The sequence below is a fragment of the Sander lucioperca genome, chromosome 9, assembly GCF_008315115.2.
Source record: "Sander lucioperca isolate FBNREF2018 chromosome 9, SLUC_FBN_1.2, whole genome shotgun sequence".
Classification (NCBI taxonomy): domain Eukaryota; kingdom Metazoa; phylum Chordata; class Actinopteri; order Perciformes; family Percidae; genus Sander; species Sander lucioperca.
The window spans coordinates 33,552,022-33,577,566 of record NC_050181.1 but is presented as its reverse complement, the minus strand read 5'-3'; the positions used below and the strand labels follow the sequence as shown (position 1 = coordinate 33,577,566).

The 25,545-nt window shown below is 40.9% G+C and overlaps 2 protein-coding genes across 5 annotated transcripts in view; both read right to left on the bottom strand.

Annotated features, from left to right (window-relative positions):
• Positions 1–421: 421 nt before the first annotated feature.
• LOC116048857 lies at positions 422–8,131 on the bottom strand. 4 transcript variants are annotated; one of them, XM_036005012.1, is made up of 4 exons: positions 8,006–8,131; positions 6,628–6,930; positions 6,258–6,542; positions 422–679 (listed from the first exon to the last, which is right to left on the bottom strand). In XM_036005012.1, exons 1-4 carry the CDS (start codon positions 8,061–8,063, stop codon positions 573–575), a joined length of 753 nt encoding a protein of 250 aa, XP_035860905.1. In that variant the 5' UTR covers positions 8,064–8,131; the 3' UTR covers positions 422–572. The 4 variants fall into 4 exon arrangements, with proteins under 4 accessions (XP_035860905.1, XP_035860904.1, XP_035860907.1 ...); XM_036005011.1 differs by lacking the exon at positions 6,258–6,542 and adding an exon at positions 1,844–2,128 and having other exon boundaries at positions 422–685; XM_036005014.1 differs by lacking the exon at positions 422–679 and adding an exon at positions 5,013–5,404.
• Positions 422–25,545, bottom strand: part of LOC116048867 — a 36,487-nt gene continuing 11,363 nt past the window's right edge. The window contains exon 4 of the mRNA XM_031298151.2: positions 422–515. The gene's annotated coding sequence lies outside the window, so the exon portion shown is untranslated. The remainder of the gene's footprint in view (positions 516–25,545) is intronic.

The following is a 25,545-nucleotide window of genomic DNA, read 5'->3' as shown; positions in this document are numbered from 1 at the left end:
CCAATTACGTACAGAGTCATTTGAACTATGCCCGTTGATCACGCCTCTTGTGCAGAGAAAATACAGAGCAGACTCCCCAGACTTTGAAGAAGATTGAGCTTGGTCTGGCGATATCCAGACTAGTATCTTTGCTCTTGATCATATAAATATAAATGTTATTTTTTGTTAAGGAGATTACATGCTCCTAAAATATTTTTGGAACATCTCTGTACAATAATTTTATTTACAAAGTGAGCACAGTGATTATTGGGTATAATCAATGGATAATTAGGAATCATAAGCATTTGCGAAAAAGGTGCCCTGTGGAGTTTTCTTGGAAAGAAACAATATTTACATGAAGTTATATTTGCAAACTTGCATTTAAAGTATCATTTAAGCTTTGCAAATGAGTTGAAATACATTGTTCGCAGATTTTGTACAAAAATCTTACATTGTTTGCATCCACGTTATCTGGCTTGCAGCCTTCTACCTCCTCTCCTTTGTTGGTGCATTTCCTGGTGTGTTACTGCCACCTACTGTCAATCAGTGGAACAGCATGACATCAACAAACAATACAAACAAAACAGGGACTCTCATAAAATGATGGCTGCTGTGATGACAGCAGCCACCATGATGATCAGACTGACGGAGAACACGGCTGTCTTCAGCAGGCACACAGAGAGACCAGCAGAGACACTCTCTGGACCTGGAACACAACATTACAAAACTCACACAACAGATCCACACTGTGACTCTGCAGGGGAACAGGACTGGACGCAACAAATCAGTTAAGATATCTTTGTGTACTTTGTAGTTTAATTCCTACAATTCAAAATACATGCACAGTAAAGTGCAGTTAAGTTCTACAGACTGTTAAACAGCATGATGTTGATGCATTGTTTATTTGTTTTTCAGTTTAACAGGTATGTAGTTGTGCTAATTCAAACACTCACAATCAAGGGCTGTCCCATGTGTTCTGTGCTTACTAATACACTTATAGAGGCAGATGGCCCATTCTATGCCAAACACAGTAACATTTATTTATTATTATTTTTTTTATATATATTATCGCCATTTAATGTTCCTTCAACCCTTGTGTTGTCTTCCCGTCGACCATGAACCTGTTGTCGTTCCGGGTCAAATTGAAAATGAATGCTTTTTTAATTAATTAATTAATTAATTAATTGTTAATTATTTTTTAAATATGAATTATTTTGACTAATAGTTGAGCTCAGAGGATGCACAGTGGATCACAGTTTGGTTTATGTCAAAGTTTAGTCAGGATACTGTTTTGAAACCTTTTAAACTTTTTTTTTAAATGCTGTAAATTAAATTAAACACCCAAAATTGAATGAAAGTAATCATTAATTTTACCTGCAAAGAAAGCTCTATGGGTTCCATACAATGTACACCCATACATCCATGTTATTTTTTGGCCTCCGACGTGTGTGTCATGCAGGCAGTGTGTAAGTTCTAACCTGTTAACATGGGAGCCGAAATATAAATGGACACGCCACGCAGCTGACACGCCACGCAGCTGACACACTCACGCGAGCGTGACACGCACAGCTCGAGCCGTGCCAAAAACGTGTGCATGCTAGAAATAGAACCGACGCCTACATTTAAAATTTCATTTTATCAATGGGAAACATACATGTATACAGACAAGGGTAGCAGCAGCAGCACCGCATCAGTCACGTTTCTAGTGTGCAAAGACATAGAAAACGCTACGCAGCCGCTATGCAAAAGAAACGCCACGCTCACACCACGCAGGCAGTGTGCAGGAGGCCTTTTTTGTTTTTATGCTCTAGGTCTAATTTCAAACTGTTCATCAGCTGTTTGTAGTTTAGTCTTTCAGTCTTACCAGCATGTCGGGGGCAGACATTTTTTATTGTTTTCATGTCCTTTTTCCAGCTGACCTGGTTGCTATGGTTACACATGATGAAGCCACTGGACAGGTAGACATGGAGATCAGCAGCAGAGGGTGTGACCTGTGATCTCTCTCCTCCCTCCTGACTGCAGGTGTGGGTGTCACATCTAAAGGTGCTGTTAATGTGAGAGTCCTGTGCTCTGCAGCTCACTGTCAGGTTACACCAGTCTGAGCTGTTAGACACAGAGTCCACTGTGAGATTAACTGGAGACACTGGATCTGAGGGGGGAGAGTGTAGTATATGACCATTCTATAACTTTCTATAAACTTTGCTTAAAGGTTTGTTATAAGGGAGTCCTATGAACTTTACTCTACATGTACTGAGAACATCTGGAAAATGTTAACATGAGTAGGGGTCCCCCCAAGACAGAAGAGACCTTTTTTGGAGTTGTGCCAGATAACAGGCTTCGATTGGCCAGTTCATATACTCACACATACACCCTCCCACTTTAGGTCATACAATGCATAGGATATATATGTTGCTCACACAAAGGAAAGTCAGAGCGACAAAATTTGAAGATTGGGTCGGTCGTCTCTCCAGATATCCATGGGTCTGTAAAATTGATGCTGAATCTTTGCTTGTAATAAACCTTTTTATAATCAAGATCAGTGTCGGCGGATTCCTCTTCATACAGCATCACAGCATTACTATTTAAGACACCACAAGAGGCAGGGGGAGAGGTTTTAGAAACATGGCAGCAGAAACTCTCCATCAGTGTCTGAAATGTTTACAAACTCACCTTGAACTGTGATCTTATATCCAGTTATTTATTTTTCTTTATTCCCAGACACTAATACAGTATAAACTCCACCGTCTGCCTCTTGTAGATTCTTCAATTTCACAGAGAATTTCTCAAGCAACTCAATCCTTCCAGAGTAATCATCAGAGACTTTTGTTCCGAGGTTCCCAGATAAAAATCTTACTAAATTAACTGTTTTATTGAATTTCCAGATAACAGAATCTTCTTTAGGAACATCAGCTATTGTGACATTCAGAAGAACATCCTCTCCTTTCTGCACAAACACAGGAGTCACAGCACTGGGCTCTGTAAACAGTAGACACACCATACGATCAAAATACCACATATTATAAAGTCATTCAGTCAATACTCTACATTTATGTACTTCATGTATGACATACTGTATCGGATTATCATTATCATCAAAAATACATTCTGTGAACATATGTGTAATAAAACAAATGCTTCACCATTCTATTCCAAATGACTACAATACGACCGCTAAAAATATTAACTTTTGAAACAGCTGGCCCAGGATAGAGGGGAAACTAAACCCAATCCCTAACCTTTAAATGTTTGAAGTCTTAAACTGGTAACTGATTTTTTTTAATCTACACAAAGAATCAGGAAATATTTATTGGAATGAAATCACTTTACTCACTTTACATAAATTCTTAGAAATCAGCCCCTCTACTTAGATATGTGACCATTTATTCATTTGTTTGGTTATACAAACAAAAGAAAGCTAATTCAATTCACTCCTGACATGTGTATCGGTAATCATAAAATGAAATCTGAAGCAACGTAGTGGTGCTCAGTTCATAAAGAAGCCTGCTGTATCATTGCTGTATCTGTTAATCAGATGTTATTAGACAGTGTTCTGATCCTACCTTCGGCATCAGCTCTACCAACATCAACCGACTCCAACTGGTCCAGAACTCAGCCGCCCGACTCATCACCCGCTCCAAATCCTGGCACCACATCACTCCAGTCCTAAAACAACTCCACTGGCTTCCTATCTCCCACCGGATCACCTACAAAATCCTGGTCCTCACCTACAAAACGCTCCACCATCTGTCCCCCGCATACCTCACTGACCTCCTCTCCCTGTACCAACCCTCATGGTCCCTTAGATCCACCTCAGCTGGTCTCCTCTGTATCCAAAAGTCCAACCTCTGCAGTTTTGGGGACAGAGCCTTCTCCAGAGCAGCTCCCAGGCTCTGGAACTCCCTCCCCCAAGAGATCCGCACCTCTGAGTTCCTCTCCATCTTCTTTGAAAAGAGCTATATAAATTAAATTTATTATTACCTTGTGCCTCTATGCAGACCAGCAGTCCCAGTATCACAAAGATAGACATGACGGAGTCTCTGTCCAGTTATCCTGCCTGACTGCACGATGTAATGGTGTGGGTGTTGTGTTTTGCTCTAACAGACACACCACAGGGTTAAACCTTTGTCACAGTTTTCCTGTCAAAACCACAAAAACTGTCAGAATGTTACCATGTTCATGAACTTCCCTATTGGAAGTTCCTCTCTAAGCTCTGATATAAGGCTCGAGATCTGTTGAGAAAAACTGAAGAGATTAAATTCAATCCATCATCAAGAAAGCAGATTTAAACATTGAAGTCAGTGAAGAGTAATGCAGTCTACTTTGGGTAATTTAAATAAATAGTAGCGCTATATTTATGTCTTTTTAATCAACTTAGGAGGAAATAGTTTTGCAAGTTTCCCCTGGAGTTAGCTTCAGGATAATGTTCTCCATGTCATTTGAAAGGACAAAAAGATGAGGAACAAAAGAAGTAAAAAACATCAAAATTGAGTACACTGCATAAAAACTACATAATAGTGTAGTTTATACTGTGTGTCTTCTTGGTGGCTCACTGCACTGCAACAATAACCACTTCCTCTTCATAGCTCTATGGTTAACACCTCTTACATTATCAGATGACTCAGTGTGGAAAACTAAAGAGACCTGTGATAAACTGGTAAACTACTTGTATGTTCCCACTGAATACAGACATTGTTTGCTGAAGAAAGGGGAACCTGCACAGGCCTCTTTACACAATAACCACTCTGCACAAGGAAACTGTAACACAATTATCAGAAACCCAACCAAAAGTAACAAAGGAAGCCTTTAAAGCTACGTAATGCTCAAAAGATGGCTTTTCAGTGAAGTATTCCTTCAAGTTCAGTTCATAAATATTTTTATTGTGTCATTAAATATTCCTATTTTGTTTTACATTCAGCGTGTTTCCTATAACAATACAGTAGTACTGATGGATTCCTTGCTGAAAAACTCACAATATACCAGGGGGGTGGAAGTCAGTGGCTCTTTCCATGAATTCACAAAATCACCACAAAATATAATATGAGTATACCGTTAATGAATCTCAGATAATGGTGCATGTAGCAGAAACTGCAGTCACCCAAAGATGAACAAATATAATAACATACTGTACATATAAACATGCATAACAGTATATTGTTACAACATTGTTAATAACATTCAGGATTATATCAAGGCTATTTCTTGTATCTTTGCTCTTAATGATAACAATATAAATGTAAAGGAGATAAAATGCAAAATTCGATTGAAAGTATCATTTAAGCTTTACAAATGAGTTGAAATACATTTTTCCCAGATTTTGTACAAATATTTTTTAAATCTTACATTGTTTGCAACCACATGATGATCAGACTGACGGAGAACAAGGCTGTGTTCAGCAGGCACACAGAGAGACCAGCAGAGACACTCTCTGGACCTGGAACACAACATTACAAAAGTCACTCAACAGATCCACACTGTGACTCAGCAGGACAACAGGACTGGACGCAACAAATCAGTTAAGATATCTTTGTGTACTTTGTAGTTTAATTCCAACAATTCAAAATACATGCACATTAAAGTGCAGTTAAGTTCTACAGACTGTTAAACAGCATGATGTTGATGCATTGTTTATTTGTTCTTCAGTTTAACAGGTATATAGTTGTGCTAATTCAAACACTCACAATCAAGGGCTGTCCCATATGTTCTGTGCTTAATAATACACTTATAGAGGCAGATGGCACATTCCATGCCAAACACAGTAACACATTTGATTTTTTTTTAATATTATCGTCATTTAATGTTCCTTCAACCCTTGTGTTGTCTTCCTGTCGACCATGAACCTGTTGTCGTTCCGGGTCAAATTGAAAATGAACTTTTTTTTGTTGCTTTTTCCTTTTTTCTATGCTTTTGTCACTTTTTTAAATGTTTTTGTCACTTTTTTCATTAAAAAAGCAGAAATTATGAATTATTTGACTAATAGTTGAGATCAGAGGATGCTGAGTGGATCACAGTCTGGTTTATGTCAAAGTTTAGTCAGGATACTGTTTTGAAACCATTTAAAAAGGGTTACATAACATTTCTGTACATTAGTTGTGTTTGTATTTCACCCTGCAAGGTGGTTTAGTCATGTTCAGAACTTATATATAGGTTTGTGTTGAAATAAAACTGTGTTTGTGTGTTTTTATGCTCTAAGTTGTTATGCTTTTCATGTGCTAAGTCTAAATTTCAAACTGTTCATTAGGCTATTATCAGCTGTTTGTGGTTTAGTCTTTCAGTCTTACCAGCATGTCGGGGGCAGAAATGTTTAATTATTTTGATGTCCTTGGTCCAGCTGACCTGGTTGCTATGGTTACAGATGATGGAGCCAGTGGACAGGTAGACATGGAGATCAACATCAGAAGGTGTGACCTGTGGTCTCTCTCCTCCCTCCTGACTGCAGGTGTGGTTGAGACATCTAAAGGTGCTGTTAATGTGAGAGTCCTGTGCTCTGCAGCTCACTGTCAGGTTACACCAGTCTGAGCTGCTGGACACAGAGTCCACTGACAGATTAACTGGAGACACTGGATCTGAGGGGGGAGAGGCAGGTGGAGAGGTTTTAGAAACATGGCAGCAGAAACTCTCCATCAGTGTCTGAAATGTTTACAAACTCACCTTGAACTGTGATCTTGTATCCAGTTATTTGTTTATCTGTATCCCCAGACACTACTGCAGTATAAACTCCACTGTCTGCCTCTTCTAGATTCTTCAGTTTCACAGAGTATTTCTCAAGCAACTCAATCCTCAAAGAGTACTCATCAGAGACTTTTGGTTCTCTACCAGGTAAAAATCGTACTAAATTAACTGTTTTATTGAATCTCCAGAAAACAGGATCTTCTTCAGGATCATCAGCTATTGTGACATTCAGAAGGACATCTTCTCCCTTCTTCACAAACACAGGAGTCACAGCACTGGACTCTGTAAAACAGTAGACACACAATCAAAATCACACAATATATGGTTATTTGGTCATTGTATGACTGAAATCGACCCCTTTCCTACTTTATTTCTAACACGTGGATGATCAAGTAAGAGCTTTAATGGTTTGTCAGGGGTTGGATGGGGATGTCTTTTAAAATGCCTTGTATAGGCTCTGTCTCAATACACAGCTTTCTTGAGTAGAGAAACTGAAACTAACCCGAGTAAAACTTTACTCAGTCTTTATTTTTATTTTCATTTACACCTTTAAAACTTTTGGCTATAATTCATCTCAAACCACCTTTTAAAAGTTCCACAGATTGTAAAGGTTACAGATTAGTTGAAATTCAAAGCAAAACTTAGACAATTTAAAAAACTAGAACTAGAAAGGACTTAAATGGTGTTCCTCTGCCAAGAATGTACAAATACTTCACACTTGTCACTTAAATAACTCAAAAGGGATTTACAATATTTCTAAATATGTGTCTGGATCCACCTCTTCATCAAAATACACATAATATTAAAATACAGAAATAGAATTGTTGTCTGGCTGATAACTGAAAATGATCATTCTGTCTCAGCATACAGTATTACTGTAAGGCCTTACAAGAATGAATGACGCACATTTTAATTAAATGTAGCACTGTATTTTACTTTCTAAATAAGAGAGAAACACACAATTATTAGGGCCTGAGCGCCGACATCCACCAGCTGGAGGAGGCCCTCTGGAAAACACATTATTATTTTTATTTTACCGAATGAATCACATTGTTGAGGGCCTTAACAACTCATTTTGTTTGTGACCCAAGGTTAAGGAATGGGGTAATAACTGACATAACTGTTTAGCTGAATATATCTCAATTAAAGTTTTAGTTTTACATTTTATTAGCATCACTGTTGAAATAATTGACTATTTGCACATCTCTAAGATCTGTATACATTTCTCAATGTTATATAATTCAAAAATGACCTCCAACTTCTATTGCTGAAAAAGTGCTACAGTTAAAAAACTTTGACTTTGAAAACAGACAAAGTCAATCAACAACAGGGAATATGATTAAAATACATTTCTTACCTTGTGCTTCACATGAATGCAGCAGAGAAACGGCACAGAGAAGTACGACAAGCTCCATTTTGCAAAATGTGCCATATGAGGAAGTGGTAAGGCTATTTATGAACTGAGCTCAGCATGCATCTTCTCAGACATGTCTCAAGACTCAGAGTTTCAACTGGAACTGTTTCTACAAAAGAAATAGTCCCATTTTATCAATTTCAACTATTATTTCAGCAACACAAATGAAACCAGTATATATATATATATATATATATATATATATATATATATATATATATATATATATATATATAGAGCATGGTGTGTACTATACTGTAGGGTGTGGCTTGTGTCATGGCTCCCATCAATCTAAGATACACCTACTCTACATCCTCTACTCTACTACCTGCCTGTACAAGATATGAAAACAAATATGGCCTTTAATAACTCATAATCATCTTTATTAAACCACATGGGAGGACCCAAAATAGACAACTGGGATTTCCATTGTCTCCTCTGCTTGTTTACTTCAGTTTTGTATCTTTTTATATTTATTTCCTTGCAAATAAATAACCTGATGTGTTATTTTTTAGTTAGAAAATTGTATACAGTATATTTGATAGAACTGGATATCAATAAACATACAGTTGACACCCATCATGTGAATGGAAGCATCCAGTTGTGAGCCACACAAACCTGCCATAGATGCTGCAGCAGCGGGACCATCACATATCACAATAAATTGAACAAACCATACAAATACTATTTTTTTCTAGATCTGGATACAAAAAGGATCAAATGCCGGTATTTTTTGACCGGAGAGAAGTTTCAACATTACTTGGTACTGGGATATTACATTCAATACCTTAAAGGGATTGAGTACCGATACCCAGCCCTAATATGTGAGGTGCATGTGCACATGCATCACTCAAATGTAGAACGTCTGCAGTTAGGCAGTGTGTTATGCTTTCAAACCAGTGTAAAACATGAGTCATCCCAGCAAATGTATAACAATGAGCAGAGGTGGAAAGTAACAAAATACATTTACTCATGTTACTGTATTGAGTAGTTCTGTTGTGTATTTTGTATTTTTCAAGTCGTTTTTATAATCGGTAATTTAAAATATACTTGGTTACGTTTTGAGAGAAGTATTGTATTTCACTACATTACAAATCCCCTCTGTTAGTGAGTAAAAAAAACCTTCTTCTTCCACTGTTCTCTACATTCATGCAGCCCACCCGCAGAGTGCAGCCTGGTTAATGATGACATATTTATGTTTGGAGTCCTCCGACGGTGGCACCTTGCTAAGGAAGAAGACCGGAACTGCTCATGTTATAGTTCCATTATCTTTATTGTTATTAATATGTTACTAATTGCCACTGTTCATCATACCAACTGCTATAATTATTATGAATCATATTTTTCTATATCTGTATATCTGTATCAGTGTCTCTGTGTCCCAAACGGCAACAGCAGATGCCTGCCCACCAAGAGCCTGGATCTGTCCGAGGTTTCTGCCTAAAAGGAAGTTTGTCCTCACCACTGTTACACTGTCTTTGTAAATGTAAGAGTGTGGTCTAGACCTACTCTATCTGTAAAGTGTCTTGAGATAACTTCTGTTGTGAGTTGATACTATGAATACAATTTGATTGAATTGAATTGAATTTGTGATAAAATCCACCCTTGTTGCTATTTGGGGCTGCCAGAAAGTACTGCATAGCTGTGTATGAGTGGTGTATCTCATTTTTAAGAGTGTGCTAGTATATTCAGCATAGGGTTTGATGGACTCAGTGTAAGTAAAAAGATCACAAAGATAAAACACCCACCAAATTTCCTGCCCTCATTACCGTAAGGTTAGTGTGATAAGAGGACAGGAAACATTTGAGCATTTCCTGTACGACTGTTACTGCTGTTTCAAAACAGAAAGTTAGCACTTTATGGATTGTTTTTTATGGATATGTATTTCAATTGTATCTGCATTCTGATGTAGATATGGATCCAGACACATATTTAGATATACTGTAAACACTTTGTGTTATTTAAGTAATAATTGTGTGTAATTGTGTGTCTTTGGTGGAGGTACGCGCTCTTTAACTCTGTTGTAGTTCTTTTTTTAAATTTCTGCTTTACATTTTAATACATATTTAAATTTACAGTAGATTACATCAGTGGAACTTTCAAAAACAAATCTGAATCTGGAAATCTGGAGGTGGTTTGAAATGCATTACCAAATGTTGAAAACATGTCCGTCTTTTCAAGACCTAGCAAAAAAAAATAAAATATATATATTATTATTACCCGTGTTTGCGTGGGTTTCCTCCGGGTGCTCCGGTTTCTTCCCACCTGTCGTGAATCCACTAGGGGGGAAGTGACAAGCTGGGCTTCCCTGGAGTTTTCTCTCTCTCTCTCTCTTTTCCTCTCCCTCTCCTCTGCTCGCTCTTTCTCCTCTCTCTCAGTGCAGTGTGTATGACTGGCCACTCCCGGGATGACTCGCAGCTGCAGGCAATCGATAATCAACCACCTGTTTTCCGTGGCTCATCAGCGCAGCTTCTTAAGCTGTGGCTGCTCGGCGCCGGATAGTTAAGTCTAGTCACGTAGGTGAACGTCCAGTTTTGAATCTGTCGCGGTACTTTTTGTTACCTGCTGTTTTGCCTGTAACCTGTATGCTGTTCTTTGTGTTTCGAAGGAGAACCACTCTGCTCTACAGTCTATCAACCTGCCTGCTGACGCCACTCTCCACCTGCCGTCACAGGTCCTGCACGCTTCGTCTCCCTGCCCGACTAGTCCATCCTGTTACTTTGTCTAAAATCATCAATAAACTGTGTAAAACTTCGAACTGTCTGCACTCTGCGTCTGGGTTCTATCACATAGTCTGACACCACCATAAAGACATGCATGCTAGGCAACTAGGACTACAGTTGAAAATTAGCCGACTGGCTAACATTGGTGCATTTACAGAAATGTTCATTAATGTGCATTGTCCTAATCAAATAAATAAAAATATATAAGCCTTATCTATCATCTAGCATCAAGTGTTAATATAAAGTAGGTGATAAAGAAATAGGTCAGTGAAATTTAAACATTTTGACTGCTAGAACTAGCTATCAGTATGAACCTCTACCAGGTTGGTGTTATAAAACTAAGAGGCAGGTGGTGTTTAAATGACATCATTCAGTGACCTTTGGAAGGTTGGTAGTTTTAAAGTGAAATTGTGACAGTTTAGTTCAACCCGTTAGGGTTTAATGAAACAAACTAAGTTATTTCTTACAGTTGAGATCTATTACCAATGAATTTGTTTAATTCAAACTGCAGTCCGTCAAAAGCAACAGTGACACACTCTCAATTACACTGCATAGCTTAAACCAGGCCTACGTCTCTTACCTGGCTTCTTTTTTCTTTTTTGCAGTTCCTGAACCTTCCACCAATGCCATCTCTGTGGGTGCTGGTATTGGCATAGGTATCTCTCTCGTGTTGTGTTGCAGCAGCATTTCGTTATCATCAAAAGAGAGGACAATGTAAGTCCAAGTGTGCATTTTAATTAACAAAGATATATATGTTACCTGTACATGGGATTTCAGTGTTGTAGCAAAGTTCATCATCACTGTAAACCCACTTGTGTTATTAGGTAACCTTTCATACAGTATACAGTGTGGATGGGAATCCACAAATGTTTATCATAGCCAATTTTGTGCCAAAGCTCTGTGTAACATCAAGTCCCTATATGTAGATTTATATGTGATTATTGCATCTTTCAGATCATTCTATTACCAGCGTTTACTTTAGACAAAAGAGAAGATCTCATCATTGTGAATTCTTCATGCTTTAGTCCATTCATTCTTAGCATCCCCTGGTTAGATCCCAGCAAGCATTGCTGTTTGCCAAAGCACATTTTACTTTATAACACAACCTCTAGGAGTTCGCCAACATCACAACATACCAAATCCTACACATAGAGGCTTTAAAGTGGGCTGCTGTGTGAAGATGGAGAACTTTAGACACGGAATCTGGACTCAATGTTGCTGCAGCTCAAGTCATGTAAATGTAAAGCAGTTAAGGTAAAGCTGAAAAAAGGACAATTATAGCAAATCAACATGTTTTTTTATGACTGCCTGCAGATAAAAGAGAGAGCATGGAGAATACAGTTCCTCGGGTAAGTGTCAAGTTTTTTTTTGCCTGACACACTGAGGAACACAATTTCAATAATTGCGACCAGATTAAGGATAATGGCAAAGTTAAGAAACGTTTTTTAAATCAAAAACTGGAGCCTCTCATGATTACATTTATTATCCCTATGCACACCAATTACTATACAGTTTCCTGAACAGGTGATCTATTTACTGTATATAACCTGTCACTCCTTGCTACATTAAGTTCTGCATCATCAGCTGTTCCAGCTCCTGCTGCTTGTCCAATGCTTTGGACCTGGTAAACTCCAAATGCACTACAATCTATCTGTCCAAACCTGCTGCTGCAAAGGTCTGGCAAGTAGTCTACTAAACTGCAGCATGTATGTGCAGAGGGGGGGGACTATGGATGCTTGAGCACATGCCCCTTTTGCCCCTCAAGGCCAAAGTGCCCTTTTTTTGTCCAGATTTTTTTTTCACCTTTTTTCTTTGACGATGGCCCACAAGTGGTCCGTTTAAGAATAATATTTAACAATAATAATTAGCTAGATAATACGACCTAAACCTTCATATCACATGATGACCAGGCTTCCTGCCAGGCGCACCACTTAGATACAAGTGAGTCCATGCCATCTGTCGGCGGCGCGGCCAACAAGAGCGAGAGAAAGTTGAAGTGCAGGTAAGTGTGCTTTTGAAGTGAATGAGAATGCATGCATGCACATTTGGTTTGTTATAGAGGCCTCTAGCCGCTGCCGCTACATAACGAGTCTCCTCCAGGATTAAAACAGTCAGCAGGCAGCTAACTTTGAAGTAATGACATTTCGCGGTAACTGCACGAGCTGCCGCGGCCACAATTACTCAGCGTGTGATAGCCTCATAGCGTCACCGTTTCATTCTCTGATACACAAGAGAAGACAGCAGTAGTTCTCTGTAGGTTAACAGAAGTGTGTGTGTGCAGCAGCAGTTCTCTGAAGGATAACAGTTGTATGTGTGTGTGTGTGTGTGTGTGTGTAGCAGCAGTTCTCTGTAGGTTAACAGAAGTGTGTGTGTGTGTGTGTGTGTGTGTGTAGCAGTAGTTCTCTGTAGGTTAACAGGAGTGTGTGTGTGTGTGTGTGTGTGTGTGTATGTATGTGTGTGTGTGTGTAGCAGCAGTTCTCTGTAGGTTAACAAGTGTGTGTGTGTGTGTGTGTGTGTGTGTGTGTGTGTGTGTGCGCGTGCGCGTGTGGGCTTGTTTAACTATATACGTGGGGTCCAAAAACCGGGAGTCCAGTACACTTGTGGGGTCCCGACAGCTTTGTGGGGCCAAAATGCTGGATCCCACAAGTTTAAAGGGCTGTTTGAGGGTTAAGACTTGGTTTTAGGATTAGGGTTAGAATTAGGTTATGGTTAGGGTGAGGGTAAGGGTTAAGGTTAGGTATTTAGTTGTGATGGTTAAGGTTAGGGTAAGGGGCTAGGGAATGCATTATGTCAATGACGGGTCCCCACAAAGATAGTGGCACAAACCTGTGTGTGTGTGTGTGTGTGTGTGTGTGTCTGCTTTCTGCCTCTCAACCAGCAGCCCACTTAAAAGAACATGTCACTTCTTTGGGAAATTAGCTTAGGTTATTTGTAGTCTACGGTGTAGGTTGGTGGTCTATACATTTTGACTTAATAAAGGACATCCTTATATTTTGAGAAAATAATCTGAAACATGCTGCATACCTTTGCAAATCCCTTTCTGTTTCAAAGCCTACTAACCCACTGCTACAGAAATCTGATAGTCAGCTCAGGTTGCAGTTATAGGCTACAGTTAAACTGTTTCTGGTTTGATATCTCGTTATCTTGTATTTGTGTGAATGTAGTCTAATGTAAGGCTCTATATTATACATACATATGTATTGTGTATACATACACAATACATTTTGAGGTATACAGTATTGTGGATTTAGTATTATGTAACATTTCATATTGCACTTTCTATATACAGTTTGGATACTGTATGTAAGATTACATTTTGCTTGACAACAGTTGCATTTAAAATAAAATATACCATTTTTAAAATAAAGATGACATACTGTATATTGTTCCATCTTGTTCCATTTGCCCTTTTTTGAATTTGAGCCCCTGCCCCTCAAAAGGTCTCTGCACGGCCCTGAACTGCAGTGTGTTTCTTTATGCTGCGTACATTTTGTTTGCTTGTGTTTTATTATAGTTTTTGCATCCTTTTAAAACCTAAGTTACATTTTTGAGGAAAGGGGACAAAAAGACCAAACGGCGAATGCATGTTCCAAAATGTGTTGTGTTGTCAAACCTTCATACTAATATCAGATCTCATACTAGTGCCCGAAAAGACAATACTGCAACAATATAATTTACATTAGGCTAAAGGTTTTTATGCACATCACATCAACTACATGATCACAGCTGAATTTTTTTCTCCCTTTGCTTCCGTTTTTTAGCACACACCAGTTAACGGAAGCTACATGTGACTTCCTACTGAACCAAACTGTTTTAACTTCTGCATTCTCTTACACAATAAATATTGTGAGCAACAGACTCTCAGGTGAAATCTGCACTCAGTGTCGACGCTTTTGCAAACCATATTTTCAGTCCTAGAACAAATCAAGTAAAGTAGAAAAACTGTAATTTGCAGTTATTTTTTCAAAATGCAACATACTGTATGTGCTGTCACAGTGATGTAGATGCTTTCTTTATGTGCTTGTGTTTAAGCTGCAGTGTGTTGTGCTCTCGTGGCCAGGAGAATTTGATGAACTCAACTTTGGATGTTTTAGATGTGAAGAAGTAGAATTAAAGTAAAAATGGAAAACAAAAACTAAGCTAAACATTATATGTGATTTATTTTCCAGGTCGGACCTACAGCCTTACCTCAGAGTCCAACAGTTGAAGTTATAGGTCTTTCTCCGACCTCCACCTACTGCTTGGTAGGGCCTCACACAGGATCTGTGGATTCCACAGCCCCCGAGGCTATGCAAAACTTTCCCTTGAAAAATCTTACTTACAAACTCTAAAGTTAGCTTTTAGATACATCAAAGCTGCATGGGGGGGATTTACTTAGGCCAGACTGTGCTCCTGCTGAGTTCTTCTTTAGGCTAAGACTTAAATGCTATCTATCTGCCTGTGTAAATGTGTGGTAAAGTAAAACCATACCTAATTTCTCTCTCTATTAGATAATTTGCAGTTCAAAAAAAGACAATTTAATTAGAATTCGTATTGAACCGTTCGGTACGAGGCTTTCGTTAGGTGCGCATTACAAACGGAATGATTCGTTGGACTAATCCTATTTTATTTTAAAAAAAATTATGTGAAATATAATGTTCTCAGTGTCGCTGCACTCAACAAGGCAGCCCAAATGACGAAACAGGCAACATGCTGTCTGCCCTTCCCACTCCTAAAGAAAAACACACTACTTCAGTCAGGCATGATATGCTGAACTAGCTTGTTGCAATATGGTTGACAAGGATTTAAAGTATGTCTGAATTTAATAACCTGATGGCGAGATGAATAAAAGTTCTATTATGTATGTATGTTATTGTCACAAACCGGCTCAATGCATGTTACAAAAGAGGGGAGACCAAACAGGTTAAAATGCCAATAAAGTGTTTATTGTAAAGAAAACAAACTACTATTAACAAAAGAATCAAAACAGGTGTGGAATCAATGTCATCAGTAGTGTGTGCGGTGTGTGAGTAAAAGATGTGTGGACAAATGACAACTGCAACAAAAGAGCTAAACCAAACCCAAACCAGGAGATGTGGATCCTAGGAGAAGGAGAAAGCAGAGAGAGAACAATCAGACATGACTTGTATAAATAGCCTTGGTTGAGGCCTACCCAGGTGTCCACCAATCAACTAACGAACCCTCCCAAACTGCAAGCTCATGCCAGGAAAGCCAGAGAAGCCACTAGCAGGCAGAAAAGGGAGGGGTCGTAACAGTATGTATGCTCATATATAGCCTAGTCTACATTTAGGCAACATCTACATACTTGTTTAATTTATTACAGCAAAGGAATGCAGAAAGTTAAGTTGGCAGAATCAAGCTAAATAAATATCATGAAATAATTTAGTTTAGGCTATGGCTTGGTGCCTCTCTCTCTCTCTCCTAAAATATCTTCCAGTATCCATTTGTTCAATGAATTGAAGGATATACTGGTACAATAGCATTAACAGTGACACTGATATTTAGGGACTGATATTGTTTTAATACTATAGAGATAGCACGCTATATTAATGGTAAAGAATAGAGAGCTTCGGATACCTTACTAGGCGAGCTATTTCTTGTATTTCACTCGTTTACACTAGCTAGACTACTGTTTTCTATAGCCAACTAAAATATTCCTTTATCTTTACCTCAAGTAAATGTAGCTGAAGTGAAGCAAGTAAAAATCATTAACAACAACTTACAATTTCACTCTGTATCACTCACTGTGTGTGCGGTAGCAAGTCCAGACCAAAGATTTGCAACGAGACAAGATAAATCCTGCAACTACTTGCAACACAGCGGTCTACAGCATTCTGAAAGCTGCCAGTTTAAACCAATGAGAAGAGACAAGACGGTGTATCATCTTCATAGCCATTGACTCTTTGTACTTCTGTCTAACTTTCGACTTTCCGGCTTTTTTGTAGCTGGATATATTATTTGTTGTTTCTAATTATGAATTTGGATAACGTTAATGATAGTGAGATACTTGCTACAGTTGCATTTTGAGTCATAAATTGGCGAAAACAACATTTATTTCTCTGATTTACTGCTGTGTTTTAATGCTGCCTGGCGCCTCTCTCTTCAGTAACTCTCTACCTCGCTCGTCCACATACCGTTACCGTGCAAGCGGCCGCTCGTGAGCCTCTCTCTAAAACACTGCCATTTCGACCAGTTGACAGTTCGTGCAATAAAAATAAAACAAGACTGCAGTGCACGACGACACCAACAGATGAATGGTGAAGGAAGATTGATTCCACGTAGTGAGTGATACAGAGTGCACTGTAAAAAAAAAATCAAATTATTATTTTTCTTATTATTATTTGGGGGGGCTTAGGAACATTTTGGGGTAACTTCAGCCCCCCTAAAATAGGCCTAACGACGCCCCTGACTCTGCAGGGCAACAGGACTGGACACATATCAGTTAAGATATCTTTGTGTACTTTGTAGTTTAATTCCAACAATTCAAAATACATGCACAGTAAAGTGCAGTTAAGTTCTACAGACTGTTAAACAGCATGATGTTGATGCATTGTTTATTTGGTCTTCAGTTTAACAGGTATATAGTTGTGCTAATTCAAACACTCACAATCAAGGGCTGTCCCATATGTTCTGTGCTTAATAATACACGTATAGAGGCAGATGGCCCATTCTATGCCAAACACAGTAACACATTTAATTTTTTTTGTGTGTGTGTGTGTGGTGTGAGTAAAGTAAATAAAAAAACTTAACACCCTGATCATGTTTTCAAGAGTACTGTTGTGTGCAATAGAAACTGTATTACAGTTTTTCTCAAATGCTAAAACACATTTCACAAACGTTTCCTCCATGTTCCCCAATGTCTAAACACAACACCCTTTTCTAAAGCTACATAAACACAACCACACCTTCTCACTTCAAAACTCAAACTTTCACACCAAAAGAGCAGCTCGAAGCTTTCAAAAATGTAAACACTATACACATCATTACACACTACAGCAAAACAATTGAAAACACAATGCTCAATTTGTGAGGTTCTTTGTTTCATAACTGCCAATGCATATTTTTAGAAACTTTACAGTAATGGATCTTCTTAGATCTCTGCAGTGGATTAGGCATTTAGATTTGTGAGTTTCATATGAAGAGTATAAATCTATAGTAAATTCTGCATGTACACTACTGTAACACAACTCAATGCAAAAACAGAATCTATTGCACACAACAGTACTCTTGAAAACATGATCAGGGTGTGAAGTTTTTTTATTTACTTTATTCACACCACACACACACCACAATCACTGTGCGGCATCATGTCGCTGAGCTGCATCGGGCCACATCACCTCATCCACATTGCAGGCTATATTGTCTCTTGCCAGGCACCGCGGGGAAAACGCCCTGGAATGGTGAATCCATCCTTGGAAGGCCTCCACTGGGATGTCAACACAGGCCAGCTCCATTGCCCTTAGGAGGTTCTCTCTAGTGTATGGTTGTCTGTCATAAACCTTCCATCTCCACGATGAGAAGAACTCCTCTATAGGGTTCAGGAAAGGGGAGTAGGGTGGCAAAAGTGGTTACTGTTGGTGGTGAACCACTCTCTGATTTGGTTTGTTCTGTGGAAGCGTACATTGTCCCAAATGATCACATAAATGTGATGTGCGGGCCCAGGATGGTGTTGTTGGCGGTCCAGGAGGATGTCTTTTAGCTCCTCTAGGAAGGTGAGGAGACGTTGGGTGTTGTAAGATCCAAGGACAGCATGCCGGTGGACAAGCCCCTCCAAACCCATGGCCGCACAAAGAGTAATATTACCCCCCCGTTCGCCAGGAACCTCAGTGATGGCTCTTTGGCCAATGATGTTACGGCCTCTTTGCCTTCGTTTCTGCAGGTTGAAGCCAGCCTCATCCAGGAAGAGGTACTCATGAGGTCTGGCCATCGCGTCCAACTGTAATATCCTCTGTGAAAATGTGAAAGTGCACAGGTGTTCAGAACAACAGTCAATCAGGTAGCACAGTATTGTCCAGAAGTAATGTAGGCCACTGAGCAACACAGTATGTCCACTAACTGTACTGTGAACATGGATGTATACTTACTTGCACATACTCGTAACGTAGGTCTTTGTGTCGCGCAGAGTTGCCCTCAAAGGGAACCCTATAGACCTGTCTTATCCGCATCTTTTGGCGCCGGAGAACTCGGTCTATTGTGGCCAAGCTGACATCATCAATGCTCTCAAAGTTGACATTATCGGCAATGACTTTGTCTCTGATCTCCCGGAGTCTGATGAGGTTGTTCTCACGAACCATATCCACAATGAGGGTTTCTTGTGCCCCTGTAAATATGGCAACCCTCCCACCTCTATGTGGCATTCTTTCAACTTTAAAGAAAGAAACATGTGTTGTCAATTGACATGTTTTACAATACAGTAACAACTGATTTGAAACCAATAGACTACTTTCACAGGCTTGTAAAATTGTATTGTGACAAAGAAAGCAATAGAGTACAATACCTGTTGTGTTGTCTGAATGTCCTGATAATGGTGGCCACGGTGAACCTACTCAGGTTTGGACGGACTCTTAGTCCTGCTTCAGCCATTGTCATGCCATGGACAATGACATGGTCAATGACTGTTGCTCGCATCTCGTCCGTAATGATGGTGCGAGGTTGTCTTGCTCTCCCTCCTGGACCTTCTCCTCTCGTGCTGCAACTAAAATATCCCACAGCCTCCTCCTCTTCCTCCTCTGATTTCAACTCCTCTTCCTCGTTGGCCTGCTCCTCTTCCTCCTCTGATTTGAACTCCTCTTCCTCGTTGGCCTGCTCCTCTTCTTCCATGGCCAGCTCTTCTCCCTCCTCTGACTCGAATTCCTCTTCCCCTGACTCTGCCTTCATCCATTGTGTTTGTTTGGAATCTTCAGCAAACTGTGCACTCTGAACTTGCTTTTATACATGTGGTCACAGCATTAGCAACAAGTGTCTTCAATTTTGAGTCGTTGTGTGTAATGAATGACGCCAGGTGTGTTCATTGTGGTCAAATATTGCTGACTGTGGCAAGCATTTTGCATCACATGAGCTTTCATTTGAGAATATGAGCAGAGTTCTTTTGCAACTTGTGTTTTAGGTCCAGAGATAAACTTAAAAAGGCTATGGGGTTTAGGGTAGTCGTGGGTAATGTTGAAATTACAGCCAAGGAATCAGTTACTTACTTGGGCTGTATATTAGATAACAAATTATCAGGGGAGCTGATGGCTCGAAAAATCATCTCAAAGGTAAGCCAAAGGACTAAATTCCTAGCAAGAATATCCAGCATTTTAGATAGTAAAACCTTAAAAATCCTGGCAGATGCGCTTGTTCAATGTCATCTTGACTATGCCTGTACATCTTGGTACACAGGCATTACTAAAGGTCTTAAAGACAAGCTACAGATCTGTCAAAATAAACTAACCAGAGTGATTCTTAAATTACATCCTAGAACTCATCTTCTTGCGTACCATTTCTCCAGTCTTGGGTGGCTTAGAGTGGAGGAGAGGGTTTCTCAACTTAAACTGTGTTTAGTTTATAAAATAAGAAATAATCTGGCACCCAAGTATTTATGTGATTACTTTTCAAAAAATAGTGATACACACAATTACTGTACCCGGGGGAGTTCCACAGATTATAGGCCCTGCTGCTTTAGGAGCTGTATGGGAAAGTATTCTTTCCTATACTCTGCAGCTGTCTTGTGGAATAGTTTGCCTTTAAACATTAAACTGTTGAGCTCTTCATATTATCATTTTAAATCTTCAATAAAAAACTGGTTATTAAACTTATAAAGGAAAAAAGAAGAAAGGAAATAGAAATAGAAATCCTTGAAGTAGTAGGAATACTGTATTATTTGCTTGTGTGTCTGTTTGTCTATCTGGGAATTTAGTCCTGGATATATCTGTTTTATTGTGATTTTTTTTATTTTTTATTTGATTTGATTTGATTTATTGGTATGCTTTCCTTTCTTTTTGTTTTCAATGTTGTTAGTATATGTACTGTCACTTGTCTTCCATCATAAGGACCACAATGGAAACAAGCCTTTGGGCTTTTTTGTGTTTTTTCTATCCTTTTGAACACGTTGTGTTGATTGTTGTTGTTGTTCAATAAATTTTCCATCCATCCATCCATCCATTAGCAAAGAAAATTGTGTTTTGTGAATTGTGTCTTCATGTGAAATGTGTTTATGATATTGGAAAATGATGGCTAGATTTAGTAAATGTGTTTAGACAACTGGTCATTTGGTTTAGAGGATTGGCTTTTGTGTTTAAGCATTTGAGAAAAACTGTAATATCCATCCATCCATCTTTGTCCGCTTATCCGGTATCGGGTCGCGGGGGTAGCAGCTCCAGCAGGGGACCCCAAACTTCCCTTTCCCGAGCCACATTAACCAGCTCCGACTGGGGGATCCCGAGGCGTTCCCATGCCAGGTTGGAGATATAATCCCTCCACCTAGTCCTGGGTCTTTCCCGAGGCCTCCTCCCAGCTGGACATGCCTGGAACACCTTCCTAGGGAGGCGCCCAGGGGGCATCCTTACCAGATGCCCGAACCACCTCAACTGGCTCCTTTCGACGCGAAGGAGCAGCGGCTCTACTCCGAGCTCCTCACGGATGACTGAGCTTCTCACCCTATCTCTAAGGGAGACGCCAGCCACCCTCCTGAGGAAACCCATTTCGGCCGCTTGTACCCTGGATCTTGTTCTTTCGGTCATGACCCAGCCTTCATGACCATAGGTGAGGGTAGGAATGAAAACTGACCGGTAGATTGAGAGCTTTGCCTTCTGGCTCAGCTCTCTTTTCGTCACAACGGTGCGGTAAATTGAATGTAATACCGCACCCGCTGCGCCGATTCTCCGACCAATCTCCCGCTCCATTGTCCCCTCACTCGCGAACGAGACCCCAAGGTACTTGAACTCCTTCACTTGGGGTAAGGACTCATTCCCTACCTGGAGAAGGCACTCCATCGGTTTCCTGCTGAGAACCATGGCCTCCGATTTAAAGGTGCTGATCCTCATCCCAGCCGCTTCACACTCGGCTGTGAACCGATCCAGTGAGTGTTGAAGGTCACAGGCCGACGATGCCATCAGGACCACATCATCCGCAAAAAGCAGCGATGAGATCCCCAGCTCACCAAACTGCAACCCCTCTCCACCCCGACTACGCCTCGATATCCTGTCCATAAATACTACAAACAGGTTTGGTGACAAAGCGCAGCCCTGGCGGAGGCCAACCCTCACCTGAAACGAGTCCGACTTACTGCCGAGAACCCAGACACAGCTCTCGCTTTGGTCGTACAGAGATTGGATGGCCCTGAGAAGGGACCCCCTCACCCCATACTCCCGCAGCACCTCCCACAGTATCTCCCGGGGGACCCGGTCATACGCATTCTCCAGATCCACAAAGCACATGTAGACCGGTTGGGCATACTCCCAGGCTCCCTCCAGGATCCTTGCAAGAGTAAAGATCTGGTCCGTTGTTCCACGACCAGGACGGAATCCGCATTGTTCCTCTTCAACCTGAGGTTCGACTATCGACCGAACCCTCCTTTCCAGCACCTTGGAGTAGACTTTACCGGGGAGGCTGAGAAGTGTGATACCCCTGTAATTGGCACACACCCTCTGGTCCCCCTTTTTGAAAAGGGGAATCACCACCCCGGTCTGCCACCCCGGTCTGCCACTCCTTAGGCACCGTCCCCGACTTCCACGCAATGTTGAAGAGGCGTGTCAACCAAGACAACCCCTCCACACCCAGAGCTTTAAGCATTTCTGGACGGATCACATCAATCCCTGGGGCTTTGCCACTGTGGAGTTGTTTAACTACCTCAGCAACTTCCACCAGGGAAATTGACGACAATCCCCCATCATCCTCCAGCTCTGCCTCTACCATAGAGGGCGTATTAGTCGGATTTAGGAGTTCCTCAAAGTGCTCCTTCCACCGCCCTATTACCTCCTCAGTTGAGGTCAACAGCGTCCCATCCTTACTGTACACAGCTTGGATGGTTCCCCGCTTCCCCCTCCTGAGGTGGCGAACGGTTTTCCAGAAGCACCTTGGTGCCGACCGAAAGTCCTTCTCCATGTCTTCTCCGAACTTTTCCCACACCCGCTGCTTTGCCTCTTTCACGGCAGAGGCTGCAGCCCTTCGGGCCCTTCGGTACCTTGCAACTGCCTCCGGAGTCCTCTGGGATAACATATCCCAGAAAGACTCCTTCTTCAGTTGGACGGCTTCCCTGACCACCTGTGTCCACCACGGTGTTCGTGGGTTACCGCCCCTTGAGGCACCTAAGACCCTAAGACCACAGCTCCCCGCCGCAGCTTCAGCAATGGAAACTTTGAACATTGTCCACTCGGGTTCAATGCCCCCAGCCTCCACAGGGATGCACGAAAAGCTCCGCCGGAGGTGTGAGTTGAAAGTCTGTCGGACAGGGGCCTCCTCCAGACGTTCCCAATTCACCCGCACTACCCGTTTGGGCTTACCAGGTCTGTCCGGAGTCTTCCCCCACCCTCTGACCCAACTCACCACCAGATGGTGATCAGTTGACAGCTCTGCCCCTCTCTTCACCCGAGTGCCCAAAACATACGGCTTCAGATCAGATGAAACGATTATAAAATCGATCATTGACCTTTGGCCTAGGGTGCTCTGGTATCAAGTACACTTATGAGCATCCCTATGTTCGAACATGGTGTTCGTTATAGACAATCCATGACTAGCACAGAAGTCCAACAACAAACAACCACTCTGGTTTAGATCAGGGAGGCCGTTCCTCCCAATCACGCCTCTCCATGTGTCTCCATCATTGCCCACGTGCGCGTTGATGTCCCCCAGCAGAACTATGGAGTCCCCCACTGGAGCCCCATACAGGACTCCATTCAAGGTCTCCAAGAAGGCCGAATACTCCGAGCTCTTGTTTGGTGCATACGCACAAACAACAGTCAGAGTTTTCCTCCCCACAACCCGCAGGCGTAGGGAGGCGACCCTCTCGTCCACCGGGGTAAACTCCAACGTAGCGGCGCTCACTCTGGTTAGTTTATTTTGACAGATCTGTAGCTTGTCTTTAAGACCTTTAGTAATGCTTGTCTGGCCCCTCACCTGAGACCACTTTGCCTTGGGAGACCCTACCAGGAGCACAAAGCTCCAGCAACAACAACAACACAGCCCTCAGGTTCATAGGGACACACAAACCTCTCCACCACGATAAGGTGATGGTTCCTGGAGAGAACTGTAATATTATTTCTATAAAAATATTTGTTACGTGCGAACAGGTTTATTTATTGTGTGATAATTACTGAGTGTGATTGTCAGTTTGATTCTCATTTTATGGGAAATGTACTTGTGTATATGTTTGCGGGTGTACACATGCATGTTTAATGCATATTGATTTGATTTTTCTAATCCCATTTTCTAATGGAACGTCTGTGATATAATGTGATGTAATCTTGTATTGCGTATCTAGTGTGGACCCCAGGAAGAGTAGCTGACTGCTACGGCATAAGCTAATAGGGATCCTTTTAATCAACAATAATAAACAATAAACAAACAATAATTTTATTAACAAAGTGAGCACATTGATTATTGTGTATGATCAGAGCCCGTCTACGGAGAGCCTGTTCACTCCCTCTTAAGCCCCATTGTACAGATTTTGGTTGCAGTTCCACCAGAGTTCCACTGGGGTTGATCGCGGGCGAGTCCAAAATGAATGGGACTCTATGGAGCTAGACGGCTAAATTTGTCTCTTTCGCCTGATAGTCATTGAGAAATCTTGATTGTAGTTTTTGCAAGTTCAACATGGCTTATAGGTCAAAAGTTGAATGAACAAGTCCTTTCGATTTCTTACAGGTTGAGTCGTTGTCGCCCATAACACGCTAGCATTATGCTGATTGGTCAGTGAAGGACTGATTACGACCAGAGATCCCACTTGATGGCATCTGAAGCGTGCGTGTGTGTGTGTGTGTGTGTGTGTGTGTGTGTGTGTGTGTGTGTGAATATTTCGGCGTGGTCTTTAAAACATTAGCAAACCTCTTTCTAGCACGTGTATTGACAGGGAGAGCCTTACCTGTTAGCTGTGTTGTTGATGCCTCGAGAGAAAAAAGGAAGTGACTCAGAGCTTGCCGTAAAGCAGTATCTCTGACCGTATATGACGTCATTGACATTTTAAAAGGCTTTTTAGAACAAAAAAGCGACTTTAAAAAAATCCCAGCAGCGTGTATTTTCTTAGCCTCCCCTTTCGAATGCAACATTCAAATTACTAGACAAAAAATTATATCCTGAGAAAAGTGGATTTTGAGGGGTAAAGCTCCAAGACCTCCATTCATTCTGTACTCACCTGTGAGCGCCCTCATTTGGAACCAGAGTGGAACTGCAACTCAGAAGCCGGAAGTTTCCAGAGAGTGGAAGTTCTCCCCTTATTAGAAATTCTCTGCTATGATCATTGAATAATCAAGAATTATCAGCATTTGTAATAAAGGTGCCCTGTGGAGTTTTCACGGAAAGAAACAATATTTACAAGATGTTGTACTTGCCAAATTGCATTGTAAAAAACCTTGAAGCTTTACAAATGTGTTGGGATTCATATTTTCCCAAATTTTGTTCATGTAGGCCTATTTAAAATCTTACATTCATGTTTTCTGGCTAGCAGCCTTCTATCTCCTCTCCTTTGTTGGTTCATTTATTGGTGTGTTACTGCCACCAACTGTCAATCAGTGGAACAGCATGAAATCAGTGGGGAATGTGTAGCAGGGCTCGTGCATGCACAATACA

Bases quoted from the DNA above. Each gene is read 5' to 3' on its own strand.
- LOC116048857 (XM_036005011.1), bottom strand. From the start codon at position 8,063: ATGGAGCTTGTCGTACTTCTCTGTGCCGTTTCTCTGCTGCATTCATGT. The intron at 6,931-8,005 runs GTAAGAAATGTA...ACTGTTTTACAG, and splicing joins GCATTCATGTGAAGCACAAG to AGTCCAGTGCTGTGACTCCT. The intron at 686-1,843 runs GTAAGACTGAAA...GTTGTGTTCCAG, and splicing joins TGTCTGCCCCCGACATGCTG to GTCCAGAGAGTGTCTCTGCT.